Here is a 19,385-nt window from a genome sequence, read left to right as displayed (position 1 = left end):
TATGTCTCTGATTGGCCATTGTGTTCACGCGCTCAACATATATGTCTCTGATTGGCCATTGTGTTCAAGCGCTCAACATGTCTCTGATTGGCCATTGTGTTCACGCGCTCAACATATATGTCTCTGATTGGCCATTGTGTTCACGCGCTCAACATGTCTCTGATTGGCCATTGTGTTCACGCGCTCAACATATATGTCTCTGATTGGCCATTGTGTTCACGCGCTCAATATGTCTCTGATTGGCCATTGTGTTCACGCGCTCAACATATATGTCTCTGATTGGCCATTGTGTTCACACACTCAACATATATGTCTCTGATTGGCCATTGTGTTCACGCGCTCAACATATATGTCTCTGATTGGCCATTGTGTTCATGCGCTCAACATATATGTCTCTGATTGGCCATTGTGTTCACGCGCTCAACATGTCTCTGATTGGCCATTGTGTTCACGCGCTCAACATATATGTCTCTGATTGGCCATTGTGTTCACGCGCTCAATATGTCTCTGATTGGCCATTGTGTTCACGCGCTCAACATATATGTCTCTGATTGGCCATTGTGTTCACACACTCAACATATATGTCTCTGATTGGCCATTGTGTTCACGCGCTCAACATATATGTCTCTGATTGGCCATTGTGTTCATGCGCTCAACATATATGTCTCTGATTGGCCATTGTGTTCACGCGCTCAACATATATGTCTCTGATTGGCCATTGTGTTCAAGCGCTCAACATGTCTCTGATTGGCCATTGTGTTCACGCGCTCAATATGTCTCTGATTGGCCATTGTGTTCACGCGCTCAACATATATGTCTCTGATTGGCCATTGTGTTCACGCGCTCAACTTGTATGTCTCTGATTGGCCATTGTTTTCACGCGCTCAACATATATGTCTCTGATTGGCCATTGTGTTCAAGCGCTCAACATGTCTCTGATTGGCCATTGTGTTCACGCGCTCAACATATATGTCTCTGATTGGCCATTGTGTTCAAACGCTCAACATATATGTCTATGATTGGCCATTGTGTTCAAGCGCTCAACATGTATGTCTCTGATTGGCCATTGTGTTCAAGCGCTCAACATATATGTCTCTGATTGGCCATTATGTTCAAGCGCTCAACATATATGTCTCTGATTGGCCATTGTGTTTAAGCGCTCAACATATATGTCTCTGATTGGCCATTGTGTTCACGCGCTCAACATGTCTCTGATTGGCCATTGTGTTCACGCGCTCAACATATATGTCTCTGATTGGCCATTATGTTCAAGCGCTCAACATCTCTGATTGGCCATTGTGTTCAAGCGCTCAACATCTCTGATTGGCCATTGTGTTCACGCGCTCAACATATATGTCTCTGATTGGCCATTATGTTCAAGCGCTCAACATCTCTGATTGGCCATTGTGTTCAAGCGCTCAACATCTCTGATTGGCCATTGTGTTCAAGCGCTCAACATATATGTCTCTGATTGGCCATTGTGTTCACGCGCTCAACATATATGTCTCTGATTGGCCATTGTGTTCAAGCACTCAACATGTCTCTGAGTGGCCATTGTGTTCACGCGCTCAATATGTCTCTGATTGGCCATTGTGTTCACGCGCTCAACATATATGTCTCTGATTGGCCATTGTGTTCACGCGCTCAACTTATATGTCTCTGATTGGCCATTGTTTTCACGCGCTCAACATATATGTCTCTGATTGGCCATTGTGTTCAAGCGCTCAACATGTCTCTGATTGGCCATTGTGTTCACGCGCTCAACATATATGTCTCTGATTGGCCATTGTGTTCAAACGCTCAACATATATGTCTATGATTGGCCATTGTGTTCAAGCGCTCAACATGTATGTCTCTGATTGGCCATTGTGTTCAAGCGCTCAACATATATGTCTCTGATTGGCCATTATGTTCAAGCGCTCAACATATATGTCTCTGATTGGCCATTGTGTTTAAGCGCTCAACATATATGTCTCTGATTGGCCATTGTGTTCACGCGCTCAACATGTCTCTGATTGGCCATTGTGTTCACGCGCTCAACATATATGTCTCTGATTGGCCATTGTGTTCAAGCGCTCAACATATATGTCTCTGATTGGCCATTGTGTTCAAGCGCTCAACATATATGTCTCTGATTGGCCATTGTGTTCAAGCGCTCAACATGTATGTCTCTGATTGGCCATTGTGTTCAAGCGCTCAACATATATGTCTCTGATTGGCCATTATGTTCAAGTGCTCAACATATATGTCTCTGATTGGCCATTGTGTTCACACGCTCAACATATATGTCTCTGATTGGCCATTGTGTTCAAGCGCTCAACATGTCTCTGATTGGCCATTGTGTTCACGCGCTCAACATATATGTCTCTGATTGGCCATTGTGTTCAAGCGCTCAACATATATGTCTCTGATTGGCCATTGTGTTCACGCGCTCAACATGTATGTCTCTGATTGGCCATTGTGTTCATGCGCTCAGCATATATGTCTCTGATTGGCCATTGTGTTCACGCGCTCAACATATATGTCTCTGATTGGCCATTGTGTTCACGCGCTCAACATATATGTCTCTGATTGGCCATTGTGTTCACGCGCTCAACATATATGTCTCTGATTGGCCATTGTGTTCACGCGCTTAACATATATGTCTCTGATTGGCCATTGTGTTCACGCGCTCAACAAATATGACTGTGACTATTATTCTCGTGCACTAAGCTGAACAGCCAATCAGAGTTCTCTCTCTCACCGACGGCCCGACGCCGATTCAACATGTCGAATCGGCAGAAAAAAAGCAGACGAGGACCAATTTCTGCCGACGATGTGGAACACACTGAGAAAACTTAGTCGGCCGACGCACAAAAACTGGCCGACCGTCGGCTTGGTGTGTTCCAGGCTTAATCAAGAAAAAACAAGAGGTGTGTAGAACTAATTAACAACCAAGGAAACTAACTAGGGAACACAGGCAAAACAGAGCCAAAACACAATGGCCCTCATTTATCAAAAGTGCGTACACCAAATTTCCAGCGTACACCTGGCGTACACCCAAAACCACGGTGACTTTGAGATTTATCAATATGGACGTTGGCGTACGGCACGCTCAAATCCTACGCCAGCTCAGGAGGTGGTGTACATGTACGCACGTTTTGAGTTAGTGCGGAAATGCGCAGAAAAACAATTCCTAACACCACAAAACGCACTGACAAACTAAAAGATATGATATATTATGACCCACTGTAAAAAAACAACAACATAGTAATTATAAACTTCAGTGTTTATTTTTGTTCAACATGGACTTCAATGTTTAATTTGTGTGACTTTACCAAAGCATTTGATTTGTAGGCATATGTATTCCTTCAGTTGCGAGTCTGTGCGCTTTACCTGACGTTTCAGGGTTAGGCCCGGCAGGTGCGCACTGGGTTCAGTAATGAAAGGCTTTCAATGACCAAAAAATAATTCAGACTGACAAAATAATAAAAATTACATTCTTCTTCTTTTAAATAATAATAATAATAATAATAATACAAATAATAATAATAATAACGACATTCTTCTTCTAAATAACAATAAGCGTCATTAATAATAAAAATCATAATAATAATAATATTACAAATTGTCATGCAATTATTAATGTGAATGAATGGTACTCCACATCACATCATCATCACTATTGTACATCCCAATACATGTGACGTGATATGAAATTAAATGCTAATTGTTTCAAAACACGTGCTGTAAAATAATGCATTGTGATAGGTCATTTGCTCATCCAAACAGAAGTGAAAGAGAAAGAGAAGTTTCTCTTCTTTGCCGTCTTCCGTGTGTCCATGGCGTAAAATGAGGGCGTGGGGGAAGCGGAGACTTGAATATATAGGGGCGTGTTATTCTAATGACGATCGTTTTCAGCCGCGGCATTTATCAAGGGCAGGTATTGCGTACACCTGGATTTCAAAGGTACGCACAGCTTCATAAATCAGGCGGTGAGAGGAGTGTAAGCATAATCTTACACCAACATATACACCCGTTTCTACGCAAGAATGATAAATGAGGGCCAATGAAACTAAATCAAAACCAAACATACATGTTACATATGTGACACTGAAGACTGGAGTAATGATGCTGAAAATTCAGCTTTGATCACAGGAATTAATTATATTTTAAAATATATTCACAGAAAAGTTATTTTAACAATATTCACAATATTACTGTATTTACTGTATTTTTGATCAAATAAATGCATCCTTGGTGAGCAGAAGAGACTTCTTTCAGAAACACACAAAAAACAATCTTACCGACCCCAAACTAGTGTATGTCCGTTTCATAGGGTCTTTAAACTGCAGTAAATAAAAGTGAAGACATAGTGAATAATTATCTCTGTCAGTCTCTGTTTCGTTGTCCTCAGTGTAGGAACGCTCTGAAACAGGAATCTGTGTGATTTGCAGGGCGACGCGGTGAAAGATCTCATGCAGCGTTTTCTGGGTGACCAGGCAGCGATGAAGAGACAGGTGCTCTCGGCCAACTCAGTGGAGCAGAACTTCCTGGGACTCAAGCAGCTAATAGTGAGTAGCAGATCATGATTGTTCCTTCTCGTGCTCCCATTTTTTTAATCATTTCAGCTGAGACAGACATGTCACATTTTAAAACGAGGGTTGGAGGTGAGTGGCATTAATGGCGGAGCTCCACTTTTGTGTTCTTGTTCACCATCTCCATTTCTTTTTTTAGTTTTATGACTGTTTAAAATCTGCAGAAGGCTTGTGGCAATTTGCTCCAGACTGGAAATCGGAGTAAAAATCTGAGCTAAAATCTTGTACTGTAATGTATTGGTAAAGTGGCAGTGTTTCATGATCTAGATATAGTACTATTGTAGTCACTCACCATATAGTTACTGAATTAAATATTTTTACAATAAGCAATTGATGGACCAATATTTCCACCTCCAGCAACGACCAGAATGTGACAGTAACTCACAGTTATGTGACGTTTGCTGCTCTGTGTTGGATTTCTAAACTCCAGACCACATCCACATGACATTCACACAAGTTCTTGCTTGAAATTATAGACGTCAAGACATGTCTTTTCCTCGTTCCCACGTGCAAATATCATCAAGCAATCCCAGCTGTGTAGATAGCTCTCACATTATAAACGCTTTGACCTATTTTACTGTTGATATTGTATTACAACTTAGTGACTGAAAATATCTAGTGTAGGATTTTACCATTTTCACTCAGAAATTGTAATGACAAATAATAGTAACATATTGAATAAAACATGAGATTTTGAAGTTGAAATACTGAAATAGTTTTTTTTTTTTTTTTTTTTTGTGTAAAATGTAGGGCTACTCCAATAATCTAATTTTATTTACAATTTACAAAAACATTTATTTTCACAGTGTAGTTAAATTCTATCTTAATGTTTTTATCCTTTTGACAATATTTCATTTATAATATCTTTAATCTATTTATTTACTCTAAAATGACTTAAAAGGTTCATCCAAAGCATCATTTCAACTCAACAGTCACTGGAGCTATGAAGATTTAAAAAAAAAATTAATCAAGAAGTAAAATCTAAAAAAAATTAATCAAGAAGTAAAAAAATGATATTTATTCCCTTTTATTTATATGAACCAATATACCAATAACCAACACATAGTAATAAACAGCAATATTTACTAGGGGTGGGAATCTTTTAGAATCCCACGATTCGATTTAAAATCGATTCTCGATTTTTCAATAAAATTTCAATTCAATATATGCATAGATTTAAAATCTATGATCAAATCTAAAATCAAATCTACGCATATATCGAATTGAAATTTGATTCAAAATCGAGAATCGAACAGCAGAAAAATGAACAGCAGCTCCTGTTAGTCCCAATCGAGCGGGAGTTATTTAGTTTAAATTATAAACACCTCATAACTGTGTTAATTTAAACCACCTGCACTCTCGCCACATTGAACGTGCATCTTTTATGTAAAAACTGAAGTAGCCTACCTGTTACATGGAAATATCGCAAGAAAAGCTTGACGTGTGCTCGACTAACCAAACTAAAAATTATTTAAGGCTATTTTCTATTTGTTAAGATATTGATATGAACTGCCGTTGTCAAGTATAATTTTCACTCATAAAGCTTCCTCCGTTGCAAGCCTGTGCGCTCTCTAAACTGTCCGGGTGCTGCACTGTCACCTTCTTTTAAACAACATAATCACATTATTAAACAAAATAGATTTTTGAAATTTGTGAATCGATTCGAATCGTCGGAAGATAGAATCGAGATTCATATGTGAATATTTTTTTTTTTTTTTCACCCCTAATATTTACCTCCATATACAGTATTTTTATTAGAACATTTTAGGGTGTGTTAACACTTGGCATGTTTGGTTCGATTTAAACGAACTCTGGTGCGATTGCTCTGTCAGTGCTGTTCATTTGAATAAGTGTCATCCGAACCCTGGTGCCACCAAACAAGCAGACCGAGACTGCTTGGGGATGGGTTTCGATCCACTTCAAAACGAACTCTGGTGCAGTTTGAATGAAATATGAACACAACACGGACCAAAGACATGTAAACAAACCAAAAATACGTCATATTTTGTTTTTTCTCGTCATGTTTCTGAAGAGACTTCAAAGAAACACGTGTCACATGTCACGTGTGTGTGTGTGTGTGTGTGTGTGTGTGTGTGTGTGTGTGTGTGTGTTTGTATACGGTTTATGTGGACACAAATGTGTATAATGGCATGAATATTACAACGTAAACATGGTATATGAGAGACTTCATGTGTCTCTCAACAAAACTTAAAAAACATACCAAACTGTGCTTTAAAAAAAAAAATTATTCAAAATAATGCAGAACGTTTTCTGTGACGGGTGCACCTATGGAGATTTACACACATAAACTACATATACGTGTGTGTGTGTGTGTGTGTGTGTGTGTGTGTGTGTGTGTGTGTGCAGTGCTGTATCAGGCAGCATGAAGTTCCAGCTGTAGCCCTAGGGGCCCAAAATTACTGCCTCACTGATTTACCTCTGAACACAAGAGTCAGACACATGCAGACAGGCCTGAGACGCACAGCCTTGCCTGCTGTGCCCACGTCCTTCACTGAATGACAAGGATACCCTGCGTGTGTGTGTGTGTTTCTCTAGCGTTAATGCTGAGGCAGCCTGCAGTGTGGAAGCATGAGCTCTAATCCCCAGATCCTGGACTTCACAGGCCAGATCAAGAAGAGAAACATGTGTGAGGCTTACTGAGACACACACAGGATTAGTCCTCTGTATATAGTGAGACATTCACAGACACTGCATTGTATCACTCTTAAAGATCCTACGTGTTTTAAATACATTTATGTATTTTGCTTTTATCCAAAGTGACTAACATTGCATTCAAGGTATACAGTCATTATACTGCAAAAAAAATGTTTGCCTTGATTTCCAGTATAAATATCTAAACATTCTTAAATCAAGATACATTTACTTGAGAAACAATTACATAAGTCTAAATTACAAATTACAAAATTAAGTGAATTTTTGCTAAAAAAAATATCTGCCAAGGATAAGAAAAAAATATCTTGTTCTCCCTCTGAATTAAGTTTATTTTTCCTACCCCACTGACAGTATCTTTTCTTGTTTTAAACATAAACTCACTTCGTTTTAATACTTTTCAATTTACAAAGCTTAATATCTTAAGTCATTTTGCTTCTCAAGTAAATGTATCTTGATTTAAGAATGTTTAGATATCTGTACTGAAAAACAAAACAAAAATGCCAAGTAAGAAAATATGTTTTATGCTCAACTGAAAATGAGGAAACATAAGGTGAATACAATTAAAAAAAGACAAAACAGAACCCTGACATTAATCCCCCTCCCAGAAGGCGCAAAAAGCAACAAAAAGAATCCTACTGGGGGGAGTGGGGGAAGGTAACAGGCAGGTGTCCTGGGCCGTGCCGGCAGGCTAGGAAGCCTTCAGGGTGACACTGGCGATACAGGAGCCAGGGAGGCGCCGGCAGTTCAGGGAGCCAGGGAGGATCAGCCTCTGTGGCCTCCAGAGCAGACTCTGCACCGGGGCTCGTGGACTGGAGCGATCACTGGACTCTGGTCAGGGGCTGGAGCTGAGGCGTGTGTGTGGCCCAAACACACATAACAGGAAAGGACCACCTCTTCAATACAACAAGGGCAGACAGGAAGGGCAGATTCTGGAATTTCTCTCACTGGAACAGACTCTGGAATTTCTCTCACTGGATCGCACTTGGGAATTTCTCTCACTGGAACGGACTCGGGAATTTCTCTCACTGGAACGGACTCTGGAATTTCTCTCACTGGAACGGACTCGGGAATTTCTCTCACTGGAACGGACTCTGGAATTTCTCTCACTGGAACGGACTCGGGAATTTCTCTCACTGGAACGGACTCAGGAATTTCTCTCACTGGAACGGACTCAGGAATTTCTTTCACTGGAATGGACTCTGGAATTTCTCTCACTGGAACAGACTCGGGAATTTCTCTCACTCACTCACTCAACAGACTCAGGACACAAGGACACATAGGTGGCCAGCACCCACTCTACAAAGTCCACAAAGGTCCCACAAAGGACGGGCAGGCGTGCCCTCTTCTGCTCATTAAAGCTGGAGTGGTAATATACCTTTAATGAACGGTCGGGAAATTAAGTCAGGCATGCCAGTTGTAGAAAATCCCTCGTGTGTTCCTTGAGGGCTCTGCCTTGCTGTTCTAATCAGAGCAATTGTGCTGCTGGCAAATCCATATTTGAGTCCTTGTTCTTTGGTCCTGTCTTCTGTCACGGAACATTGCCAAAGAGTAGTCACGAAGACGAAATAACAGAGAACAGGCTTGCAACACTTCACAAACACAACGTTAAGACGGGACAAATTAACTTTTCTTACACAGAATAAGGCACACAACATATTATTTCTTAGTATTCTACAGTGATAAAGGCTATGTTGATTAGCATTAAAGGGCACCTCTTATGCAAAATTCACTTTTACATGTTGTTTGAACATAAATGTGTGTTGGCAGTGTGTGTACACAACCACCCTATAATGATACAAATCCACCCAGTGCTTTTTATTTTAAATCCCCATAAATCATAAGCACTGTCTCAGAACAAGCCGTTCTCAGATTCGGGGCAATGTGACGTACTTTTGCACAAGCCCCGCCCACGACTGTTGACTGACGCTGCTGTATTAGCATAGACCCGCCCTGAGTGAGCTGTACACAGTCCGCTATTGTTTCGACACCGGAGCAGCTGTAGACAAGAATGTCTTCTAAGCGATTGAGGTATTTTGTTGTTAGATGTTAGAATGAACATAGCTGTCTTAATTTACTCTCGTTGTTACTCGAGGATGGATCTGTACCAACTGTTTGTGATCTAGCTTACAGTTTCCACAGCGACAGTTTCTTTCTATGGATATAGTTTATCAGTTTATTAAGCACCCCCTGAAAAGGTGTGTATATATTTGTATACTGTTAGTTGTAACGAGTGTTTTGTGTAATTTGTTGTGTATGTTGATGATTATGAAAGGGAGAGTAAGAGAGAGAGAGAGAGAGTTTATGGATAAGACTTTAATGCACATCTTCTTATACAGTGTTTATTCAGCTCTTACAGTAAACTTCATTGAACTCATCAGTATATTTTTGGTCTTTATTCGGACGGGGTTTGCTACAGCAGGCTGGTACTAATAGTGGATAAAAGCAAGATGAAAAATAAGTTATTATCGTAATTAAACTAAACTATACTTGTTCTATCTCCATACAGCATTCTCTGGCTCTGTGGGCATTATTGTCCGATTCTGGGTCGAAATGAACACCGTTACTGAGAGTTTCTGTTTTGATATTATCATTCCGTGAGATGAGATGAGGCTCTGAAGCGCGAGCTCGTGAGGCTCCGCCCTCTGTGCGGCAGCAGCAGCTCATTTGCATTTAAGGATACACACTAAAACGGCATGTTTTTCTGAGCCCCAAAAAGTGACAATTTAAACATGCTGTAAAAATTATCTGTATATGAGTATGAGTATTTTGAGCTAAAACTTCACATACACACTCTGAGGACATCAGAGACTTATTTTATCTAGTGAAAAGGGTCATAATAGGTCAGGTCAAGTCAAGTCAAGTTTATTTATATAGCGCTTTTCACAATACAGATTGTATCAAAGCAGCTTCACAGTATTAAATTAAAATAATACATCAATGTTTGTTTCTAGTGAAAAACGTCCACGTTTGGTAATGCTGATCAATAGTATTGTTGATTGATTAATTTAATTAAATTACCCCAAATATCCCCAACTGGGCAAGCCAAAGGCAACAGTGGCAAGGAACTGAAAAACTCCATCAGGTGACCTAATGGAGAGAAAAAAAAACCTTGGGAGAACCCAGGCTCAGTCGGGGGCCAGTTCTCCTCTGGCGTTTATGAACTAGAGGTCGGATTTAACTGTAAGATTAAAAGTATTATATGAATGCCTGGCTGAAGAGATGCGTCTTTAATCTAGTTTTAAACTGGGAGAGCGAGTCTGAGCAACGAACAGTATCAGGAAGACTATTCCAGAGTTTTGGAGCTAAATGTGAAAATGCTCTCCCTCCTTTGGTTGATCTGGATATCCTAGGTATGACCAAAAGCCTCGAATTTAGTGATCTTAAAGAGCGTGATGGATTATAGGGCGATAGAAGATCCGTTAAATAGACTGGAGCTAAGCCGTTTAGGGCTTTATAAGTCAGTAGCAATACCTTGTAATTAATACGGAACTTTATAGGTAACCAATGTAGTGATGATAAAATTGGTGTTATATGATCATATTTTCTTGATCTAGTAAGAACTCTAGCGGCGGCATTTTGGACTAACTGTAGCTTGTTTATTGAGGATGCAGGACAACCGGCTAATAAAGCATTACAGTAATCTAGTCTCGAGGTCATGAACGCATGAACTAACTTTTCTGCATCAGAAACTGATAGCATGTTATGTAGCTTAGAAATGTTTCTAAGGTGTAAAAAGGCAGTTCTTGTAACATATGAAATATGATTTTCAAAAGACAGGTTGCAGTCTAGTATAACACCCAGGTCTTTTACTGTAGAGGATAAAGTAACAGGACATCCTACTATGTTAAAGTTGTAGTGTGAGAGGTTTTGTGGGCGTTTTTTTTGAACCGATGATTAGTACCTCTGTCTTGTCTGGATTTAATAAAAGAAAATTGCGTGTCATCCAATCTTTTATATCTTTAACACACTCTGTCAATTTGGATAATTTAGCGTTTTCATCTGGCCGTGATGAAATATAGATTTGAGTGTCATCAGCATAACAATGGAAACTAATTCCATGTTTCCTTATAATATTTCCAAGTGGCAGCATATATATTGAGAATAACAGAGGGCCTAACACAGATCCCTGCGGAGGTGCCCTTTAAAGTATAAATATACTTTATTATCATGAAAGAGAAGGCTTGAAGAACTCATAGATTGTAGTAGTCATGTGTATTAGTCATGTTTAATCAATCAAAGCGTTTCAATCTTCTGTTTATTCAGCTACAGCGATAGTATGATGCCCATAGGGATTTCCGGAAATGACGTGCGTTATCAAACTTCTGCGGGGCATATTTCAAGTGTCTGCGCGAGAGCGCCCTCTGGCTTTCCGATGAAGCAGCATTTACTACTGATCACAGAGCCGTGCTCCACTGACAAGCTGCGCAGCCTTTGCCAAATCATATGTGGTTTCATTTCAAATAATCGTGCAGCTGTTAAAATGGTCTAGAACTGGGACTAGTGCAGAAGTACATACTGATCCAGATCTGTCATCCCCAGAGTAAAAAAAGTCTCACATACATGATACAACACAACATGTGCTGTTCATCTGAACCTGATAGAAAATCCCTCATTCTACAGAAGAACGATGCCTCATCCTCCCTCGTTTCCCCATGACTGCTCATTTCTCTCTTTTCTTCTGGTCTGGCTCTTGTCTTCTCCATACGGGGTTCCAGTGATTATTTTTGGCTCTTAATCTCGGTCTTATTTCTCGCGGCACCATCCTGACTTCCTTTCCAGCTGTTCATAATATTGTTATCTATCTTATTTTCTTGGCCACAAAGGACTGAATCTCTCTCAGTGCAGCCCATAAGTATTCAGTGAGTGTAGAGAGTGAGAGAGTTGCAAAAGACAGCTTTAAAGGAATAGTTCACTTAAAAATTAAAATTATGTCATCATTTACTCACCCTCAAGTTGTTTCAAACCTGTATGAATTTCTTTCTTCTGCTGAACACAAAAGAGGATATTTGGAAGATTTTTTTGAAGAACAGTTGATGGACCCCATTGACTTTTTTTCTCTACTGTTGAAGTCAATGGGGTCCATCAACTATTTGGTTACCGACATTCTTCAAAATATCTTCTTTGTGTTCAGCAGAAGAAAGAAATTCATAAAGGTTTGAAACAACTTGAGGATGAGTAAAGGATGACAGAATTTTCATTTTTAAATGAACTATTCCTTTAACAATAAAACCGTTTTAAAGTTGAAGGTTGTTGGTTTTCATCTCCAAGGTTGTCATTTCCATTTTTGTATTTTTTCTTAAAAGTGTCAGATACAAAAATAATTTGTATGAATATATACAAATCTAGCATTCACTTATCTAGCATTCACCGACAACTGGTTTTCAGCTCCATCTATTGAAGAAACTGTAAGTATAAGCATAATTACCTACAGTAAAATCATTAAAATCTCACCAGATCTTGTGTGATTTTTTTTTTACTTAGCAGGTGAAATATGACGTTTTCAAGATAAAGACTGACTTTAATATTGCTTGATTTTTAATAACGATTCCATAAACATCTGATGGTGTTTACATAAACATTTAAATGAACCTCGTCCTTTTGTCAGACCATCGTACTGATGTTCTTTTACTGTCTCAAACTGTCAAAGACAGCAGAGAAAAGCAAGACCATGGTTTCTGAATGTCTGAAATGAGTAAGAATTTCATTAAAAGTATCCAAAGAGAGTCACTGACCTAATTTGCCTCATTGTCCTTATTAACAGAAACTAAATGAATATGATTTTACTGACTATACTGGATTGTTTAAAACAATCCATGCTCGAGCTGCCCGATTGTGGACAAATTGAGAATCACATTTTAAAAAAAAATCTTTTAAATAGAGATCACGAATCACCCTCAATACTGAACAGACAACTAAACAAAATAACAAGTAATTTACAAATAGGATCAAACGAAGTGTTAACTGCTGCAGTCTATTAAATAGTTTTAAATGAATGATTCAATGACTCACTCATAAAGAGTTTGCTTGTTTAATTACTGGATGAATCTGTGTTTTTTGAATGAATGTTTCAATGACAAAAACATTTTTCAACAGTCACTTGTCGCCACCTACTGGTGTAACGATGTAATTGATACAATATTTCTGTGAATCTCTGTGATCGAATTGTCAATGGTTTAATAGACGTAGCCAGATTGTTGTCATTTAGGAACAAGATCGAGTGGGTGTTTGAATCGAGTTTGCAATCATTTATCGTGTTACTACTTTATTGTGTTATTAATTGTGTTACTAAGTTGCTGTTGCTTCAACTGGTTGGTTCATCAGTCCAAACAGGACTTTTGAATCCATCTGCATTGAATGAATCCATTATTCAGCCTCACATTGGCACTAATGCTTGCCTGTTGGGTAATTGGTTCTTCCATTGCATTCAGATTAGCTTTGGCTTTCAGAGGAAGTAGAATATTTGGTTGATGGTTTACCACCAAAGACCTTACATCAACATTTATTTTCATATTAGCAGATTTGTCTGAAACATTAACAGATGCCTTTTCTACCCGAGGTGATAACAATGCGACAACAGCATTATCTTGGTGTGCAGCATGTAGAAAACGCTTGCGGGTTAGCATAGCTTTCAGTAATTAACCTCTGGGTCTACCGCAGTCTTCTTTGGTGACGCAGGTTGTTTGAACTCATTGCTGAATTCTTTCTTTTTTACAGTACAACACTAAGTTTGTGATATTTTCTCAGTCTCTGATCTGCTTGCTTTCCTGCCAGACCCTTTTGTTTGGTCAGAAAAGCTGACAAGGAAACAGATAACTGTTGTTGGTGTTACTTGTTTCTCCAGAAAAGAGGGAACTGTGTGGGTCAAAATCAGGAAACAGAGCTATTGTCTCTGTAACGATATAATAAACAGAACTTACTGAATTTAGTCTCATAGATCCAATTTTCATGAGAATAGCAGCCAATTCATCACTGTTACACTGTATAGAATGAATGAAAAATTATGTATTTATTGAAATGAATTTACATGCTTTCGTTGTCTGTGTAGTTTTTTTATATTTTTATTTATTGGATTTTAAAAGGCATTCTTAGTTCAATTCTGAATGGTGTATGATTCCCTGGTGAATTGTTTCCATACAGCTTTTGTTTATTCCTCACCTGTTCATTGTATTAATTTACTTCTTTTTCCTTGGTTCATTATCACTTCTTGTTTCGTTGTTTCGCTTACAGAGCTGTTTTTATTCCCATTTTGGATGAATCTTTGTAGCGCTTTTGGGTTAGTAACAATGAATAACGGTTTTACAAGGTTGTAGCTACATATTTAGGTGTTTACATATTTTATGTGAATATTCTCTCCATAATCTTCATAGCATCAGTGAAAGTCTGACTGTAAAGCTGTAAAAGGTTATGGTAATTACGATATGGCGCGAACGCAGAACTAGTTTCAATGAATGTCTTGCTTGTGACTTTGGTGAAAGTGTTCAAAATACTGATATGGCTTCAGTGTGTACTCGTCTTAAACCATTTCTTTAGGTTTATGTTAGGGATAATCCACGGCTACGCTACCCCATCGTTGCTGAAAAATATGATGTAGTGATTCAGTTTTATTAATAAAAATCCAGGGATCTAGCTGTGGATTAAACCGTTTTATTTCACACCTTCCAATCAATCAGAATTGAGTATTCAAACAGACCATGGTATAACATCTAAATAATTCTCTTCTATTTTGTTTTAGCTACAGCATCATATATTGACATCCTTGAAGGTATAGTTCACCCAAAAGTATAAATGTGAAGTGTAATAAAAAGACCCAAATTTAAGTCATTATTCACTGAAAATATTTACTTCCACCTTAGTCCTCCTTTCACAGTCAAAGTATCAGTGTCTGATTCATTCATTAACTGTGAGCCTTTTGAGTCGTATTTCTCAATGAATCAGTGGATCCATTCAGTTCATAAAACAGATGGCTGTTAAAAGCTTGCTTACAGGTAAGATTATCAGTCAATAACAACTTAAATGTATTTTGTGTCCTTTTTGAATCAGGGTTATTAACTAAAAATAATAAAAACTGTACTGTTAATCGAAATGAAGCTGAAATAAAATGAAATATAAATATTAGTTGAAAAACTTAATCTAAACGAAAATTAGAAATGTTTCTGAGCTGAAAAATGTTTAAGTTGAAGCACTAAACTGGAGGGGAAAAAATATTTAAAAAATTAAATAATTAAACCTAAATAGCAATATTTTTAAAAAAAAACAAATAAACAAGAAAAAATTCATATTTCATTGTACAGTAATTGTGTGTAAAAGAACCACATGCTAGAACATTAATAAAAATGTCTCCTTTTGAGTTCTACTGAGGTTTTGAATGACTTGTTGAGGATAAGTAAATAGGGGCTTTTGCACTGGGTAGTTATAGGAACTTAGAAGTGACGTAAGCCGTCACAAACGTCCTGCTGCTCTGCTTGTTGTGCGGGACTTTTATTTTGACGGTGTGGCAGATTTTTACTTTGTTGTCACTGAGAACGCCAATACCTGCGCTCCCATTCTCCGCCTTTATTAGTTTATGATCTGTTTAACAGTCCTATATAATACTTTAATAGATAGAAATGTTAAACAAAGAAAGTAAACTGTATACAAAAAAGTATTATAGCATTTGCCATGTTGTTGCTAGCTGAGCAGAAATACATAATCATGTTTCGCTTGGTCCCTTCAAAGTCGCATTGGGTTTCCTCCTTATTGTAAAGGTTGAGAAGTGCCACTGTAAAAAATAATACTGTTGGTTTAACATAGTTACAGTACCTTAATACCTTAAAATTTTGAGTTCATTAAAATAAAAACATTTAAGTAATACAACAAAGGAGATTGGTTTAATAAATAGAATAAATAAATGATTTTTTTACAGTGTGACTTCGGTCCAGCTATTGCTGTTTTGCTTATTCGTGGAGTGAATATATAGACTATAAACTGTGTTTGCACGGCTTTTATAAAAATGGCAGGTTTTTCACATACGTTCAGCCAATCAACGTACACTTACGTCACTGGTAGTTCCTGTAGTGCTGGGTTAGGTTCTGATTTAGTCCCCCCAAAAAGCGTTCCTAGAACTAAAATCGTTCCCAGTTCCTGCGGCGCGATCACACCAAAAAGCCTGTACTTCTTCCAATAGTTATAGAAACTATGAAAGTGTTCCTCCGGTGCGAAAGCCCCTAATGATGACCGGGAACTGTAAAACAGCAGAACCTCTGATCTGTCTTGTGTGTGTGAGTTTGGGGTCCCCAAGTGTGCAGTACATCAGAGAGGACCCTCGTTTCCCCTGTCATTGACTTCTGTTATGTTTTATCTCAGTGGCAGCTGCTGCTTTTGCTCGTTTTCCTTCCAGTGGTTTTCAGCTTCATTTGCCCCTCTAATGAAGATTTAGAGGCTCTAGGATCTCTAAAAGAAGAGAAAGAGAGAAAGCAGTAGCACAGAAGGAAAGAGAAAGCATTTTTAATGCCTGTGAAAACAGAAGAGATACTAAACTCAGGCTGAGAAAATGAACACAAATGAAAACAAAACAGACAAACAGCATCCCATCTAAGGCACATGTCCACACCATGGGCAAAAAGTGCCAAAGAGCAGTGTTCTCCTCAAATCCAAAGGTAGAAAAGTGTCAAAATTACATGCAGTCACCAGCAAATTTCACAAGGTCAAATTGTAAATCTGAATATATTCACAATGTGAATTTGGTCTTTATATTATATTTATATCATCACCTGATTGTTTAGATTGTATAGTAAAGGTAGACATGATATTGAATATAAGGCGGATAAAAAAACGAGGGATAGACTTTAGGGCTGTTACTAATAATTAGTCGATTAATCCAGTGTTTCCTCTAGGAAATGATGGATGATTTCCCATTGACCACGCCCCCTCCCCCTTGGTAGTTAAACCTCCCCTCCCCAGAATCACATGCACTCACACACAGGCCACTTTCTGAGGAATTGAAAAATTAAAACAATCAACCAAAGATTTAATCTGCCACAGTAAGAGAAGGCTATATTCATAAATGGCAAAAATGATATTATAAATTAGGTTAGAGGATAATACAGCAGGATATGTTGATTACAAAAATTGCACTTAATAATAAGATGCACAATAATTTGATAAAATCTGAACAGTTAGTGAAAAAACAAAACAAAACAAAAAACATTGAGTGGGGAACAAATAAATTGTAAAATGTTCCACCTTGCTTTTTGTATTGTTACACACACATATATACTATATTGCCAAAAGAATTGGGACACCCCTCCAAATCATTGAATGCAGGTGTTCCAGTCACTTCCATGGCCACAGTTGAATAAAATAAGGCACCTAGACATACAGACGCTTCTACAAACATTTGTGAAAGGATGGGTCGCTCTCAGGAGCTCAGTGAATTCAAGCGTGGAACCGTGATAGGCTGCCACCTGTGCAATAAGTCCATTCGTGAAATTTCCTCACTACTAAATATTCCACGGTCAACTGTTAGTAGTATTATAACACAGTGGAAACAATTGGGAACAACAGCAACTCAGCCACGGAGTGATAGGCCACGTAAAATCACAGAGCGGGGTCAGCACACTTTGCAGAGTCAATACCTCCAAACTTCGTGTGGCCTTCAGATTAGCTCAAGAACAGTGCGTAAAGAGCTTCATTGAATGGGTTTCCATGGCCAAGCAGCTTCATCCAAGCCTTACATCATCAGTGCATTGTAAAGCGTGGTATGCAGTGGTGTAAAGCAGCCGCCACTGGACTCTAGAGCAGTGGAGACATGTTCTCTGGAACACGAATCACGCTTGGCACGTCTGGCAATCCGACGGACGAGTCTGGGTTTGGCGGTTGCCAGGAGAACGCCACTTGCCTGACTGCATTGTGCCAAGTGTAAAGTTTGGTGGAGGGGGGATTATGGTGTGGGGTTGTTTGGTGTGGGGTTGTTTGGTGGAGGGGGGATTATGGTGTGGGGTTGTTTGGTGTGGGGTTGTTTGGTGGAGGGGGGATTATGGTGTGGGGTTGTGTGGTGGAGGGGGGATTATGGTGTGGGGTTGTTTGGTGGAGGGGGGATTATGGTGTGGGGTTGTTTGGTGGAGGGGGGATTACGGTGTGTGGTTGTGTGGTGGAGGGGGGATTACGGTGTGAGGTTGTTTGGTGGAGGGGGGATTATGGTGTGGGGTTGTTTTTCAGAGGTTGGGCTTGGCCCCTTAGTTCCAGTGAAAGGAACTAATGCTTCAGCATACCAAAACATTTTGGACAATTTCATGCTCCCAACTTTGTGGGAACGGTTTGGGGATGTTCCTGTTCCAACAAGACTGCGCACCAGTGCACAAATCAAGGTCCATAAAGACATGGATGAGCGAGTTTGGTGTGGAGTCCTGACCTCAACCCCACAGAACAGCTTTGGGATGAATAAGAGCGGAGACTGAGAGCCAGGCCTTCTCGTCCAAGATCAGTGCCTGACCTCACAAATGCGCTTCTAGAAGAGTGGTCAAAAATTCCCATAAACACACTCCTAAACCTTGTGGAAAGCCTTCCCAGAAGAGTTGAAGCTATTATAGCAGCAAAGGGTGGGCCAACTCCATATTAAACCATACGGATTAAGAACGGGATGTCATTAAAGTTCATGTGCATGTAAAGGCAGGTGTCCCAAATCTTTTGGCAATATAGTGTGTGTATGTGTATATATATATATATACTATAAAATGAAAAGACATTTATTTTAAATGTATAGCGCAGCTTTTTAATGAGGAAGCAACATATGATAGATAGGACAGAGCAAGATAGGCTGTTAATAACCTTTTATTGTGCAAAAGTATTACGATATGAAAACTGCGCAGCAAGCAGCACTTCGCATTGATAAATACAAAAGCAAAAAGGGAAGAGATATTGATGCATAGTGTATTATATAGACACTTGGTAGAAAGATGACATGATTTAGAAACAGCAGTTAACAAAATAAAGTCCTTTAGTGCAAAACCGTAGACCTTTATCTACAAATACAGTATAATAATGGGAACATTGATCTTGAAATGAGTTTAATCGTGTTGACTGTCATACCTGAACGCGACGCACTGTTTGAATGCTGAATGGAGAATGACTGAGGAGAGAGATGAGTTTCCATTAACT

At 38.9% G+C, this 19,385-nt stretch overlaps 1 protein-coding gene across 1 annotated transcript in view; it reads left to right on the top strand.

Annotated features, from left to right (window-relative positions):
* The window catches only part of trappc12 (trafficking protein particle complex subunit 12), a 43,404-nt gene that overhangs the window by 4,446 nt on the left and 19,573 nt on the right, over positions 1-19,385 (top strand). The window contains exon 3 of the mRNA XM_084097119.1: positions 4,437-4,553. Coding sequence (XP_083953245.1) covers positions 4,437-4,553 — 117 coding nt within the window. The remainder of the gene's footprint in view (positions 1-4,436; positions 4,554-19,385) is intronic.

This window comes from Abramis brama (assembly GCF_963993115.1).
Source record: "Abramis brama genome assembly, chromosome: 21".
Classification (NCBI taxonomy): domain Eukaryota; kingdom Metazoa; phylum Chordata; class Actinopteri; order Cypriniformes; family Leuciscidae; genus Abramis; species Abramis brama.
Note: the sequence above shows the minus strand (reverse complement) of the source record. Positions and strands in the feature narration are given on the sequence as shown.